Below are 17,281 nucleotides of genomic sequence, written 5' to 3'. Positions count from 1 at the left end.
TCTCGAATAATTAATATGACAAAGAGATAGTTACAATCAATTCGACGAATAGGGTAATACCCCGCATTTTTTCGAGAGATTTGCCCTGTGAAGGAAAAAAAAGTACCAGAATAGTTGAAAAGCGTGAAATCTACCAAAATATACCAAATATTTTTTACCTACTAAACACTGTTACCGGTACCTCGAAATCTACCAAAAAAGTAGAAATCTACTAAATCTGGTCACGTTGCTAACCATGCTAACCATGGAGCATAGAGAAGAGGAGAACGATCGCTATAGAAAATAGTGTCCCGAAAATATCGACGAAATAGCGTAGCGCTGCGATCGCTAAGTTGCCTCAATAAAAGCGCGGGCTGTTGTGCGCTAATTTGAACTGATCTATCAAGTCTATCAACATTTAGTTCGATCATTTTTTAGACATTCGAAGGTGCATAAATTCCTAACAAGCTGAAAAACTGTTTCTGAGCTACAACAATTCAAAAAGTTGTAATAGTTGTTATCGTAATAATATACACACGTTTCTACGCTTTTACAGATGTTGTTTCGAATTTACACTAGCATATAAATTAAGAGACTGGGTTTCATTTTACCTGATATTCTTTAAGTTTTAACTTATGTATATTTTAAGTATAAATTACAATGACCGATAGAAAAAAAATTCAACGTATATAACAACTCCAGAGATGTGTATATACGTGGCGAACTCATGCGAAAATTTCGCATAAATTGAAAAGAAAAATCAGAATACAGTGATTAAACTTCGATAATTCGCAAAAAAGGACGTCCCTTTCGGATCAGATAGTACTAAATAATAATTATAGAGAAGACTGTCTTATTTACAAGTCTGTGAGGTGTTTGCATATTTTTAACCACGGGCATTAATTTAATTCACAATAAAGATTCATTCAGAAGTAGACGATATTGGAGTAAGTTACGTAATAATAATCTATTTCAATGCAATAAAGCTGCGATAGCTTGGTATAAAACTTCACAGTTAATATAACACTTATACATTTTTTATAACCTTTATTTTTTGTTCACATTTATTGTAAATGTACTTTAACTAGAATATTTACGATGTTTACCTATTAATAACATTCGAATATGAAATTACCTATAATATAATTAAAAAAGGTTCTGAATAGAAAAATATTTGCTAGATAGTGAAGTTTAAAACGGAATGAAAACATATCAGAAACTGATGTTTCATATCGTTATACATTCAATAAGTTACAGATACTGAGACTTTATCAGTAAGATGTGAAATTGTTTTTATAAGATCAATATTTTAACATTCCACGGCTGGGATTCGGTCTATTTTTTGTTTTTCTTTTATTCTGTTCTGTGATACTAAATAAGTTAAAACTATAGCATTTGTTAGTGGTATTCTTCCTGTATGCTTCAGCCTGTAATGCTGTAATATCCCACTGCTGGGCATAGGCCACTTTCTCCGTGTAGAAGTCATAGCTTAATCCACCACGCTGCTCCAATGTGGGTTGGCAGATTTCCCTATCAATCGCTATCAGATGTACATGATAACAACAGGAACCGACGGCATAACGTTCTCTCCGAGGCACGGTGGGTAGACTCAAAAGGACTGCACAAACAGACCACAGCAAATATCTGTATGGCCAATACAAATGTTTGTTATGTGCGGGGATCGAACCCGCAACCACCACAAACCAGTGCTATGACCGTTGCGCCAACGCCATGTCCTGTATAGTATTCTATAGCTTTTTTTTGTATAAAAAGTACATTATTGTCTCTCATTAATTATGAACAATATTATGCATATTTTGATATGGTTTTATTAATTTTTTTTTTTTCAATAAAAATCATAAAAACACCACAATTACTGTTTTTAATGATGCTTACAATATGTTTCTTCACATAATTTATAATTATAAATACAACTTTTCTCAAAGTAAATTAGTATATAGTAATAAATAGTGCTAAAATTATAGGAAATATATTATCCATATTATTAGACTATCTGTTAATTATTTAATTAACAAGGAGACAATATAAACGTGGCTTTTCATTGTGACTACTATACAGGTTTACTGGCGAAGTGGTGCATTAGTATCAATATTGAGTGATAGTTCGTAGAAATGAAAGATCAAAATTTGCTTTATTTAATGACATAGTAGTAAAATAAATAAAAAACAATTAAAATATCATATTTTTTTATTTCATAAAATTGCTTTATAAATGTATTTGCATTATTTACAAGTTCATTTGCATACAGTTAGATAATTACAAAAAAAAATCTGTTACCTAAAAAACATATCTTTGACTTACAAGATGATTTGGAATTTTTCAAAGGTAATGTAGATACTCTCTTTCTTTTCACACTACTACTAAAAGATGTAATTGATGCTTGCTTTTACTTCAGGTGTCACGTTCTAGATGGAGCCTCAATTTAGGTGAATCTTTAAGTTTATTTTCAATTTTCACCTAATGTGTAATAGTATGAGATTTTAATTTATATTAAAAGAAATGAAAGAAAATATATCATACCTATAGTGTATGTCAGTTCCTTCACATAAAATAGTGGCTTGCAGAGTTTCCATATACATTTTTATATCTTCTATAGATGATATAGTATCATCAATAACAATTTCTGGTCGTTGAGAGAAAGAAACCTGTTGTATCAGAAATGATTACGTGAGCAAAACTTAATAAATTAGAATAAAATGCTCTGTATGCATTATGAATAGATAAAATTATTTAAAAAAGCATGAGAAAATTATTTACCTTCACTGAAAGATTATTGGCAATAGTAAAATTCATATCTTCTTTTCGGGTGCGAATATTGATATGACTAAATATCAACTCTTCATCACAAGCAAAATAACACCATCCTTGGATCAGTATTGAGTGAAAATGAGCATGGATCTCTTCTAGTGTAACACATGACGGTGGAGACATGTTCGAGATAATGACCTAATGTTAAAGAGTGTAGCAGTATAAGCACGGGTCAGATGCCCCTGGGGGAATTTATGTCAAAATTTTGATGACGAAATCACCGTGTTAAGAGGAACATTTCCCTAGGTTACCACACCTCTGAACGCGCTAGTTTTTCAAAAAAAAATTTTTTTCAAATTTTGAAAAAAAATTTTTTTTTCTCTTGCAATATAATATTTATTTGTAATTTTTCTACCAATCGCTAGATACACTAAAGAAGCATTAAATAAGGTACTTTTGAAGTTTTCGCAGCAATTGATATATCGGAATATCACAAATTCAAAATTTTAAAATTTTAAATCTCACGTATTTTAAGAGACACTATCACGAATTTTTTTTTATAAATAGCCCTTACTACGCTCTATAAAATATATTTTTTTCAAAATTTTCTCTAGGGTAGATCAGTGTTAAAAAAAATATTATTACTATCCTCATATGAATAATTGAGCATCTGAGTAATACTGCTTTTATTTTTTAAATGTAATTTTAATAATAAGAACAATAATAATAACAATAATAATAATAATAATAATAATAATTAATCTTCGCCACTGTCTTCTTCAATCGTTACTGTGATATTGTCTTTTGAGAATAATCGACTGAGTGTAAAATATTTTTCACATCTTTCGCTGTAATTTTTGTGTCATAGGAATATATTTTAATTAACTGTAAATCGTCTTCATAAAACCTATTATTAATTATATGGGTTGAACAACAACGGTTCCCTGTAGGAATGAAAATAGACTTCTTTGAATAACAGTGTAAGCGTGCATTGTCAGGTACAGTAATTAAATCTCTAGTGCTTGAACAAATAAAACAATATCTATGTGTAGATACAGTTCTTGGTATGAAGAGTTCTAAATAATGTTCTGAAAATTCGTTAGAATCACTCCGTACTTTATAAGTAACGGATGGGTCCGAATCTGGAATCGGCTCAATTTCTGTTTCATCGAAAGCTTCTGAAGCTTTGCGCTTATAAATTTTTATACGACAGGCTCCACATACTGCTATTTGGAAAAATAGTTTTTGGTTTTTCTAGCACACTTTGACATAATTTGATATCTTCCGGGGTTGTTAAAATTTTTTTTTGACCTTTCACTTTAAACACAGATCTATCACACACAACACATTTGAGATTCTTGTCACTCTGCATTTTTATCAACGAAGATAAATAGCTAAGATCACATGAAATGTTACTATTTAAATACAATGTCACTATGATACATTACTGCGTTTTCGCCTTTAAATGTTAGTTTTAAATAATTTATTTAAAATTATTTTTATTCAAAATCACAGTATAAAAATATTAGAATCACTATATCAGAATCACTAATATTGAACGTGTATTGAACTATATGGCAGTCAACTTCGTAATAAGATGATTTCGTATCAGCAGACAAAAGAAACATACGTTTAGACCGCGAATTCAAGAAAACAACAAAGTAAACAAACACGCATCAACTTGTCGCGTATTGGGAGCGACGACTAGATGCTCGCTCGAAACAAATGTAACAATAAACCGAGAACTAAAATAGTAACAATATACATATAAATTAACCTCATATAAAACATTCCCAAATAAAACACAAACTAAAAGAATTTCTTTAGACGTAGCTAAAATAATCTTTTAATTTTCATGCCTCTTGAGTAGAAATACAACTTAATGCATAAAACAAGTAAAAGTTCATCATTAAGAATTATAAATTTTAAACATAAAAAACAAAAATCGCACATCAATTTCTTACTGTTATAATTATTAATATCGTAAATATTAAAATTACATTTAAAAATTATAGCAGTATTACTTGCTCAGATGCTTAATTATTCATATGAGGATAGTAATAATATTTTTTTTAACACTGATCTACCCTAGAGAAAATTTTGAAAAAAATATATTTTATAGAGCGTAGTAAGGGCTATTTATAAAAAAAAATTCGTGATAGTGTCTCTTAAAATACGTGAGATTTAAAATTTTAAAATTTTGAATTTGTGATATTCCGATATATCAATTGCTGCGAAAACTTCAAAAGTACCTTATTTAATGCTTCTTTAGTGTATCTAGCGATTGGTAGAAAAATTACAAATAAATATTATATTGCAAGAGAAAAAAAAATTTTTTTTCAAAATTTGAAAAAAAAAATTTTTTGAAAAACTAGCGCGTTCAGAGGTGTGGTAACCTAGGGAAATGTTCCTCTTAACACGGTGATTTCGTCATCAAAATTTTGACATAAATTCCCCCAGGGGCATCTGACCCGTGCTTATACTGCTACACTCTTTATGTACAAAAAAATATTAAAATCTCGCAAATCTATAACAATATGATAAACATAATAATATCTAATTCTTTTACATTATTAGCTGATACAATCTCTGGTGATTCCATATGATGGGGTCCTGCTGGTTGAGAATCTTCTTTTAAATTGTTACCTTGAACGATTTTTAACGAGGGTTGTGTATAATCCAGATTTTCGATTGGTCAGTTATTAATGTCATTTTGCACTATTGGAACTTGCTGTAACAAAAAAAGCAACTTTAAAGTAAAGTAAACAGATTTGATATTTCTTATATTTCAATATCATCTAAAAATAGTAAATTTTGGCATTCAAACCTCTTCAGAAATGCCCTTTTTTAAATCCTGAGGCTTTATTGGAATGACATTGTCATTCAAAAGAGTCCACCTTTCGCGAGGGATGATAATTTCAGCTCCATTAATAATCAATCGATCAGCTTTCTTAATATCTTCTTCGCGAAAGTGCTTCTCACACACAAACTGATTTGGAGTCAATTGTTGTCATAAAGCTTTTATCCATTTTCCCTCAATACGTTATTCTGAAAGTGAATGAATAAATTTTGAGGATGTAATTACTTGCAAATCTTGTAATTAACCTTAATTTCAACAATTTCTTAAAAGTTCAATAAAGATTAATTTATTTAAAAAACCATGATTAACTAAGCAAATAATAATTTTACATATTCAGTATTCCAATGTACAGCTATGAATCAATAACGTATGAAGATATTATTACCTTTGGTAGTTTGGTACTTTGAATAAAGATGATTGACGCAAATTGTTTTTCAGTATTTCATTCTATTTTAGCGATCAGATGCTAAATCTCTTTTACATCCACGCACAATACAATGTTTCACCATTTTTTAATGTTTCTTTTAGTCAAAAATTAAAAAATTACGGAGCACGATTATTTTCTCACAAATGCCGCAAAGAAAATTTGTAAACATTGTTTACAAAATACATTATTCAACTAACTTCATTTACTTGTACTCATAAGCACATGACATAAACAGCTAACTTCACAGAGGCAACTTACCGTCGGCAGCGCAGACTGGTGGCTGAAAATGAACTACAATTATGTACAAGTTTTTAGGGACAGGCGGGCTATGCTTTAGTACGTAGCGATCGTTCTCCTGTTCTCTATGCTCCATGATGCTAACCATGGAGCATAGAGAACAGGAGAACGATCGCTACGTACTAAAGCATAGCCCGCCTGTCCCAAAAACTTGTATCAGCCACCAGTCTGCGCTGCCGACGGTAAGTTGCCTCTGTGAAGTTAGCTGTTTATGACATGTGCTTATGAGTACAAGTAAATGAAGTTAGTTGAATAATGTATTTTGTAAACAATGTTTACAAATTTACTTCGCGGCATTGGTGAGAAAATAATCGTGCTCCGTAATTTTTTAATTTTTGACCAAAGAAACATTAAAAAATGGTGAAATATTGTATTGTGCGTGGATGTAAAAGAGGTTTAGCATCTGATCGCTAAAATAGAATGAATTACTGAAAAACAATTTGCGTCAATCATCTTTATTCAAAGTACCAAACTACCAAAGGTAATAATATTTTCATACGTTATTGATTCATAGCTGTACATTGGAATACTGAATATGTAAAATTATTATTTGCTTAGTTAATCATGGTTTTTTTTAAATAAATTAATCTTTATTGAACTTTTAAGAAATTTTTGAAATTAAGGTTAATTACAAGATTTGCAAGTAATTACATTCTCAAAATTTATTCATTCACTTTCAGAATAACGTATTGAGGGATAATGGGTAAAAGCTTTATCACAACAATTGACTCCAAATCAGTTTATCTGTGAGAAGCACTTTCCGAAGAAGATATTAAGAAAGGTGATCGATTGATTAATGGAGCTGAAATTATCATCCCTCGCGAAAGGTTGACTCTTTTGAATGACAATGTCATTCCAATAAACCCTCAGGATTTGAAAAAGGACATTTCTGAAGAGATTTCAATGCCAAAATTTACTATTTTTAGATGATATTGAAATATAAGAAATATCAAATCTGTTTACTTTACTTTAAAGTTGCTTTTTTTTTGTTACAGCAAGTTCCAATAGTGCAAAATGATATTAATAACTGACCAATCGAAAACCTGGATTATACACAACCTTCGTTAAAAATCATTCAAGGTAACAATTTAAAAGAAGATTCTCAACCAGCAAGACCCCGTCATATGGAATCACCAGAGATTGTAACAGCTAATAATGTAAAAGAATTAGATATTATTATGTTTATCATATTGTTATAGATTTGCGAGATTTTAATATATTTTTTTTTGTACATAAATTTCAACATTAGGTCATTATCTCGAACATGTCTCCACCATCATGTGTTACACTAGAAGAGATCCATGCTCATTTTCACTCAATACTGATCCAAGGATGGTGTTATTTTGCTTGTGATGAAGAGTTGATATTTAGTCATATCAATATTCGCACCCGAAAAGAAGATATGAATTTTACTATTGCCAATAATCTTTCAGTGAAGGTAAATAATTTTCTCATGCTTTTTTGAATAATTTTATATATTCATAATGCATAAAGAGCATTTTATTATAATTTATTAAGTTTTGCTCACATAATCATTTCTGATACAACAGGTTTCTTTCTCTCAATGACCAGAAATTGTTATTGATGATACTATATCATCTATAGAAGATATAAAAATGTATATGGAAACTCTGCAAGCCACTATCTTATGTGAAGGAACTGACATACACTATAGGTACGATATATTTTCTTTAATTTCTTTTAATATAAATAAAAATCTCATACTATTACACATTAGGTGAAAATTGAAAATAAACTTAAAGATTCACCTAAATCGAGGCTCCATCTAGAACTGTGACACCTGAAGTAAAAACAAGCATCAAGTACATCTTTTAGTAGTAGTGTGAAAAGAAAGAGAGTATCTACATTACCTTTGAAAAATTCCAAATCACCTTGTAAGTCAATAGATATGTTTTTTAGGTAGCAGATTTTTTTTTTAATTATCTAAGTGTATGCAAATGAACTTGTAAATAATGTAAATACATTTATAAAGCAATTTTATGAAATAAAAAAATATGATATTTTAATTGTTTTTTATTTATTTTACTACTATGTCGTTAAATATAGCAAATTTTGATCTTTCATTTCTACTAACTATCACTCAATATTGATACTAATTCACCACTTCGCCAGTAAACCTTTATAGAAGTCACAATGCAAAGGTCACGTTTATATTGTCTCCTTGTTAATTAAATAATTTACAGATAGTCTAATAATATGGATAATATATTTCCGATAATTTTAGTACTATTTATTGACTCTTAATTTACTTTGAGAAATGTTGTATTTATAATTATAAATTATGTGAAGAAACATATTGTAAGCATCATTAAAAACAGTAATTGTGGTGTTTTTATGATTTTTATTGAAAAAAAAAAATTAATAAAACCATATCAAAATATGCATAATATTGTTCATAATTAATGAGAGACAATAATGTACTTTTTATACAAAAAAAGCTATAGAATACTATACAGGCCAAGGCGTTGGCGCAACGTGGGATGTTAAAATATTGATCTTATAAAAACAATTTCACATCTTACTGATAAAGTCTCAGTATCTGTAACTTATTGAATCTATATCGATATGAAACGGATAAGTTTCTGATATGTTTTCATTCCGCTTCACACTTCACTATCTGGCAAATATTTTTCTATTCAGAACCTTTTTTTATTATATTACAGGTAATTTCATATTCGAATCTTATTAATAGGTAAACATCGTAAATATTTTAGTTAAAGTACATGTACAATAAATGTGAACAAAAAGTAAAGGTTATAAAAAAAATATAAGTGTTATATTAACTCTCTATTAACTGTGAAGTTTTATACTAAGCTTCCTATCGCAGCTTTATTGCATTGAAATAGATTATTATTACGTAACTTAATCCAATATCGTCTACTTCTGAATGAATCTTTATTGTGAATTAAATTAATGCCCATGGTTAAAAATATGCAAACACCTCACAGACTTATAAATAAGACAGTCTTCTCTATAATTATTATTTAGTACTATCTGATCCGAAAGGCACGTCCTTCTTGCGAATTATCGAAGTTTAATCACTGTATTCTGATTTTTCTTTTCAATTTATGCGAAATTTTCGCATGAGTTCGCCACGTATATACACATCACTGGAGTTGTTATATACGTTGAATTTTTTTTCTATCGGTCATTGTAACTTATACTTAAAATACACATAAGTTAAAACTAAAAGAATATCATGTAAAATGAAACCCAGTCTCTTAATTTATACGCTAGTGTAAATTCGAAACAACATCTGTAAAAGCGTAGAAACGTGTGTATATTATTACGATAACAACTGTTACAACTTTTTGAATTGTTGTAGCTCAGAAACAGTTTTTTAGCTTGTTAGGAATTTATGCACCTTCGAATGTCTAATAAAATGATCGAACTAAACGTTGATAGACTTGATAGATCAGTTCAAATTAGCGCACAACAGCCCGCGCTTTTATTGAGGCAACTTAGCGATCGCAGCGCTACGCTATTTCGTCGATATTTTCGGGACACTATTTTCTATAGCGATCGTTCTCCTTTTCTCTATGCTCCATGATGCTAACTGCGGCAAGGCTAAAAAAACGTCATTAAACGTCAATCAACGTAATTATTAATTAATTTTTGAAGTTATACTTCAAATTATACTTTTGCCGCGTTAGGAAAAAATTATAAGAGTGAATTTTTACGATGCGCGCCCAAGTTAGTTATCTAATGAAGTATAACTTCTAAGGTGCGTACTTATGTACACACACTTTTTTTATCACAAAGTAAATTCTCTCTTTTTTAATATATTTATTGTAAAAATACAACACGAATGAAGTGGTGAAGAATAACTAAGAATATATTTCCTTCCGACTTTGTTTATTTTTTAATGTCTGTATTTGAAGATGATTTGTACTGTATCACAAAAGGAAAAAAACAATTTCACAATATTAGAATTAGGAATTGTTATAATTTGACAGCATGACAGCTTTCAAATCAAGTTCAATAGGTACTCCAATAGTCCAATATTATTACTATCGTCCAATACGTACCTATGTATATAGTCCGAAAAAAAATGAATTCATTTTTTTTTTAATTTCTACGGCTCCCAAAATATAACAATGTTGGTTTTTTTTATAAAAATTATAGTTTCATCTAATAAAGAAATAAATAAACAAGACATCTAGATTTTAAGTGAGCTATTACATAACTTTGCTTAAATGAGTAATGTGATATTTTTTATATAGGTAGGTGATGAATAATAAAACTTCGATTTTTGCAAAATAGCTTAATAAAAACTTATAGGTAAAATATGTGAAGTATTTTCTTTGAACATTAAACATTATTTCTTCTAACTTGTATTTAAAGTTTTGCGTACAATGAAACATTTTTTGAGTTTTTTGCCTAAAATCCGCATGATGGCGTTTCCGTTGCATAATTATTAATTGACGCATGCGCCACACATTACAATCAGCTGTCAGAAAGAACATAATCACGTAAAAACAAAATTATTTGTGTCTTTAGATAATTCCCGTCAATATGGCGGGGCAAAATCCTGGATCACCGACTGATTTTCAATATTTTTACGAAGATGAAGTGTATAAAATCAACAACCGTGGACAAGTTGTCTTCGGCCTGGTTCTGGAGAATTTTGAAGCGAACTCGAGTGATCAGGAGAGCGACATGGAAACTCCTATACAGAAAGGTGAAATTCGTGTGGTTTGGCATCCTTCAGGCACAGAAAGAGTTATTTCAGAAAAATCGGTAAGTGCAAAAATCAATGAAATAATTCCAAAAACTTTACGTGTTTTGTTGCGTGTAATCAAAGATTAATTTTATATTGATTATCACAAAAATAGTCACAAGTAAATTTTTTGACTTAAAAACTTTAAAGAGTTTATGTACGTAAATAAATATATATAAATAGTTAATTATATACATACAAAAATGTAGAGGGTATTAACTTTTAAATGTATTTTATATTTTATCAAACTTCTACCCACACTTGGAGATTACAGATAAATTATATAAAAAACAGTAAAAATAAGATTATCCAGTAATTGTTTTAATCTTTATTACTAATCTGATGAGGGTCTAATTTATATAATGAAAGTATGTTACTGCTTAGGCATCCTATCACTGAAACTCTTAGCAGCTCGAAACTTTAATATGAAAGCATAAAACTCAATTCTGCTCAATCTCCATTTATTACTTCAACAATTAATATATATAGCAAATATCAGCCTGATTACAATCTGCAATTGACATCTTCAGAGTCCTTGACTCTCAACAGAACTAAGAATGGTGCTCCTCTCTTGTCATCGGTCCCTCTTATTTCCATACTTGCTCCAATATATATATATAGATATTATTTTTACTAAGTATCGAATACTTAGTCAAATTACTGTAAAAACTATACTTACAAAACATGTATAACAATATTAGGTAAAGTAAAAATACAGCATACTTAAATGAATACAATATTTAAATTGTGAATAAAAATAATTAAATAAAACCAATAATTAACAAATATACCTCACGATTTATTAATCACTTGCTATTTATTGATTAGGCTAACAAGAAAATCCTAGATTTTAACCAAACAATTCCTTCATTCTGTTGAAAAATAATTATTTCAATGTTTTTGTGGCAATTTATCGACAGATTGGTACATAAAAAAAAAAACATTTTAAAAGTTTCATTAAGTATATTTTCTTGCATTGTAATCTGGGATAACGAGGAATTAAAAGTAATGGTAAAATTTTATTGTCCTTAAAAATTATCTAAGGTCCTATTTTTTTTTACTATAAGTATTTATATTGTTTACTAGCTGTGCTTGCGATTTCGTCCATGTGGAGTAGTGACTTTACATGTTCAACGTTATTCTTTTATCATCATCATCATTCCAGCCTATTGCAGTCCACTACTGGACATAGGCCTCCACAAGTTCGCGCAAAAAATGCATGAACTCATGCGTGTTGCCCATAGTCACCACGCTGGGCAGGTGGGTTGGTGACCGCAGGGCTGGTTTTGTTGCACTTAAGACGCTGCTGCCCGTCTTTGGCCTGTGTGTTTCAAAGCCAATGGTTAGATGGTTATTCCGCCATCGGTCGGCTTCTTAAGTTCCAAGGTTGTAGTGGAACCTTGTTATCCCTTAGTCGCTTCTTACGAGACCCACGGGAAGAGAGGGGGTGGCTATATTCTTTGGTGCTGTAGCCACACAGCACGTTATTCTTTAAATTGGCATAACTTTTTTATTTATGACATGAAACAAACACTAAATCTTAATCTAAGCTTGCAACAATATAGTAGTGAAAAACACACAAAATTGGATAAGCCGTTTGTGAGATTATCATGCACAAATGCACCGACAAACAGACATAAATTCTGACAATCATTGTTTTCGGTGCTATTTGATAAAAGTCCCAATAATACTTTTTCTCATATATCTTAAATGTACAGAAAGCAACCCGCTACTTTTTATATTATATGTATTGATTTTAACCCATAACTAATTCAATAAAAGAATGCCTACAGTTTGTTTCTGAGTTGTTTATTTTATAGCTGCAAATATAAGCTAATGACTGTAATATTTATATTATATAATTAAAATGGATTCCTATTTAAATGTGCCAAGCCGAAAGCTCAAGAATAGCAGGGCCAATTTGACCAATTTTTTTGTTTTTATTTTTGTAATATATTAATTTTTTTATTTGTATTTTTGTAATATAGAACCTGTTCTTACGGAAAAAAGGTTTTAAAAAATTAAGCAGAAAATTGGTAAAGTTTAGATAAAATAATCATAATTTCAACTTCACATGTTTGACATGTTTCACAAGACAGGCCAACGTCTGTCTGTTCAGGTACTATAGAGTACTTAGCTTAGAGGTCTGGACAGGGTGTCTTAGGAAAGACTGTCAGGCGGAAGTCCAGAGCTAGAACACCCCTTGGGGATTCCAAATCACCCCTATATATATATATGATCCGATTTTTTATAGTTTAGGAAATATGACTTATTTTTTCAATGTTTTTAAACCTTAGCGCTATTTTTTATCGTAATACTTCGTAAATAATTGAGATAAATCCTGATTTTTTTTTAAATTTAGCTAAACTTTGGGTCTTAACTGATACACACACAAATAAACCCTAAAAGCAAAACCATGTGCTTAAACACAAAATAAAAATTAAAAAAAAAGAAACATGCTAAAAAATGCTAACTTCGAAGATTAAAAAAAAATAATAGCAACAAAATAATTGATTTAAAAGAATCTTAAAAACTTCCCTAATTTATCTACTTTCTACCATAAAAAATTCAATAAGTTAGCTTTATGGCATCACACCCAAATTTTGGCTTAAATACGACAAGTCTGATATTTGAAAACTTAAGTATAAAAAATTGTAGTAAATTTGGTTGTGTTTACTGGGAGTATGGATTGGTGGAAAACAGATAAAATACACTTCCTATCTGAATCTTTTGTATTCTAAACAATGAAACTGCAATAATTGTTTTTATGATTCATTTATTTATTATAAAAAGCTTTTGAAATGACGACTCTTTCCTGGGACAGCTGTATATACTAGTGACCCGCCCCGGCTTCGCCCGGTTGCAAAAACTATCTACTTTACACATATTTTAAATATAAAGATTTAATAAATCTATCTATTAAACTAGAAACTTTTTGAAGTAATATAAAAGTTGCTAATATGACTTGATCAAACCTTGTTACTTATTTATTCTTAAATAATTAACTTGTAAAATGACAATTCAAAAGTATTTCATTAATCCTAAGTAAATTACATTGCAGCGACCATCATTTTTAAATATAAATTGATGTTAAATAATGAATTGCAGGTGGGTTTAGCAGATCGTTCGTTAATGCCCGGAGATGTAGTCCGTCGTCTTATTGCTGGCAAGGATACGCAGCGAGGTTATTGTAGAGATATTACAATGACAGCAGCATTGCAGATTGTTGGCACCAAACATGTCATTCCTAATGTTGCCAGTGAGAGATTACAACCTTTGGAAGAGTTCACACCAGATCTGGCAGTTTGTCTCGATTCATGGGTTGGAACATCAAAGGTATATTTTACCTTAGAATATATAATTCTTTTTCTTTTAACACATGCACACAGCACAGTAATAGCTGACTGATATAGCTACATTTTCTTTTTTTATAGCTATAAATATATAAAAAATACCCATATTTTGTTTTCAATTAAAGAATATTTACTGTACTTACAATTCATATTATACTATAAATTTTTGGATGTTGGGGCAGTGCAAAGTATTCTATCGGCTCCCTTATCAGAATCTGTTAGAATGATTTTTGATTTTTACAAATTATCCTGTTGACTGGCATGTCCATCTAGGACAAAAGCCCCAAAAATTTATAAGGGAAAAATTTATTATGAAAACAAAACAAGCTTATTATGAAAAAAGTAATTTTAGGTTGCATCTTATGAAGTTATTAAGAAAAAACTTCATACTTACAAAAAATGTTTTTGATGATTTAACAATTTATGTGTATTTATGTGTAAATTCCCAGGATCATTGACCTTTCTTTGTCTTTTACACTGTGTGACTTTTAAACTTGTTATTACTTAAATAATTATTTCTTCATGTCCGAAGATGCGTTTTATATGAAGGTTGTACTTATAATATAACAATATTTTTTTAGTCCGTGCACAGTAAACTTCGCTTAGTATCAGCAGATGGGTCTCGGTTTGAGTTTCCTGATTTGGACAGTTGTACACTTGAGGATTATTCGATGCGCCGCCGTCGTGCAACACCCTACTCATCATCAGAGTTCTATCCGGGACAAGTCGTATATGGTCCTCTTGGCGCCTTGGACAATGCCAATTGGCTACACATTACTAAGGAAATGAAGGCTGCTCGGAAACACAAAATGCATGATCATAAGGTGATAATAATTTTATAACATGATAGTAGTAAATAAATCAACTTAATTTCTTTAAATTGTGCTTCGATTTAATATAATAATCAGAATAATTAAATAATACATTTTTTGGCTACTTTTTGGTCCATTAACTAATAACAAAACTAATATCCTTCTTGTCGTGTTTAGGTTAGGTTCATCTTGTTAGGCATAGGTTCGAATGGTATTCCGAATTTCGATTTTTACGTGACTTGTAACTTAATTGCAATATATCCTTATGTAGTTTCGTCTAGTCGTTATAATAATAATAATCTATAAAATTAACACTCAGAATTTTAAATTTTATTATTCATGAGTAGTTAACTATTTATCTACTTTTTTAAGTAATTATTATTTAGCTTTCTAGAATTTATTAACTTTCACCTTCTCTTTACTCATGTCAGTTGGTTTGTAAAAGCTTTTGTATAGAATATGGATACATTAAAAAAAGTATTAATTTTTTCTATTATTTCATATATTATTATTTTGTAATGTTAGTGACTTTTACTTTAATACCACACGAGATAAAAAAATTTAGAACATTATTTACATCGTGTCGAGACTGTTTTAATCTTTCTGGTCTGATCTTGTTCTATTCTTCACTTTAAGTCTCCTGTAACAATCTTCCAGATTCAATTTAGAATGAAAAATTTACTGCTATTATACTGTAAATGACTCTCGAGCTCCCATATCATGGTTCTTATATAATTACTAAAAAGTAAGACATACATTCTAATTATCTATAACAAACAAACTTTTGTTGATCAATAAAATATTTGTCTTTGTCTGTTCGCAATAACTCAAAATTACTAAACGGTGTGTCATCGAGAATTCGCACCGTGTTTGACAATGTACACTGTATATTTAAAAAAAAAGATATATTTTTCGTTCAAAAATAACCTGCTTTTTTGAAGTAGACTAAAACGACACGAGTGATGACGTGTGGTGACGTTTCAGTTCACGGTGGAAGCGGTGATGACGGAGAGCGTGAACGTGCACTGGCAGTGTCGCGCGCTGTGCACGCAGGGCGCCGACGCGCCGCCGCAGCAGCCCAATGCCATGGTCGAGGGTAAGCGCCCTTATTAGCTCTAGTTATACCTTCGTGGTTTTTTTTTATGTCACTAGGTCGGCAAACAAGCGTACGGCTCACCTGATGGTAAGCGAATACCGTAGCTTATAGACACCTGCAACACCAGAAGCATCGCAAGCGCGTTGCCGACCCAATCCCGACACACACACACACACACACAGCAAAACAATACTGCTTGAAAACAGTATTATTTTGCTGTGATCTTCTGTAAGGTCGAGGTACTACCCCAGTCGGGCTGCTCCATATTTTGAGCAGGAAATTTCTGCTGTGCCCTACCTCAGTCAGTAGTGTTCATTGAATATGCAAAATAATATATATAAATATTCAGCCTGTAATGTATGCACCTATAGACGAGGCAGTCTAATCACTGCAACTGCAAGCAATCCTTCTCATTTTGAATACATTTAGATATTTTTAGGTCATCAGCAATAAATCGAGTTGGAGTTGCAAATAAAATTGTCTTACTCTGAAAAACAAACAAACGACAGTTAAAGTAATTATTTTAATTAAAATTAATCAATACGTTAATTAAGCAATTCTGTCAAAATATAAAAATTATTTTGGTCTACAATCATCACAATTATAATTGGGTCACTTTGTAATTAATATTTAGTCCAAAGACGTTTTGCCTTTTGAACCGACTCATTAACAGTGTACAATATGTTTTTTATATTTCTGTATCCATTTGCGTCCACCTGTGCTGTGTCTATTAATTTGAGTCTTATGAGATCAAATAAGAATGTTCATTGTTTTAGTTTATTAATGTGTTGCAATTTTGTCCTATCAGGTGAAGATTTGAAAAGGTTAAAACTATTGAATGTGTTTGAACCCTGTACACTACAGGTTGGCGACAGGAATTTTCTAACTATTGGTCCAGATGACACTTTTATTAGTAAAAAACAGTGGAGAAAGCAACAAAGTAAGTT

The 17,281-nt window shown here is 30.4% G+C and overlaps 1 protein-coding gene and 2 long non-coding RNA genes across 3 annotated transcripts in view; 2 read left to right on the top strand and 1 right to left on the bottom strand.

Moving 5' to 3' along the window:
* Positions 1-2,169: 2,169 nt before the first annotated feature.
* On the bottom strand, positions 2,170-2,954 carry LOC123657027. Its single transcript, XR_006743638.1, has 2 exons — positions 2,758-2,954; positions 2,170-2,645 (listed from the first exon to the last, which is right to left on the bottom strand). It is a non-coding gene; the product is annotated as an uncharacterized LOC123657027 (long non-coding RNA).
* A 4,565-nt stretch (positions 2,955-7,519) lies between these two features.
* Positions 7,520-8,330, top strand: LOC123657014. The gene is made up of 3 exons (XR_006743636.1): positions 7,520-7,770; positions 7,883-8,007; positions 8,071-8,330. It is a non-coding gene; the product is annotated as an uncharacterized LOC123657014 (long non-coding RNA).
* Positions 8,331-10,796: 2,466 nt separating this feature from the next.
* LOC123657447 ((E3-independent) E2 ubiquitin-conjugating enzyme) overlaps positions 10,797-17,281 on the top strand; it is a 36,388-nt gene continuing 29,903 nt past the window's right edge. Inside the window, 5 exon segments of the mRNA XM_045592990.1 lie at positions 10,797-11,093; positions 14,182-14,409; positions 15,008-15,250; positions 16,223-16,334; positions 17,143-17,278. Of these exon segments, the coding sequence (XP_045448946.1) occupies positions 10,869-11,093; positions 14,182-14,409; positions 15,008-15,250; positions 16,223-16,334; positions 17,143-17,278 (944 nt within the window). The 5' untranslated portion in view covers positions 10,797-10,868.

The sequence above is a fragment of the Melitaea cinxia genome, chromosome 10 (assembly GCF_905220565.1).
Source record: "Melitaea cinxia chromosome 10, ilMelCinx1.1, whole genome shotgun sequence".
Lineage (NCBI taxonomy): Eukaryota > Metazoa > Arthropoda > Insecta > Lepidoptera > Nymphalidae > Melitaea > Melitaea cinxia.
This window is presented reverse-complemented; position numbering and strand designations above follow the sequence as displayed.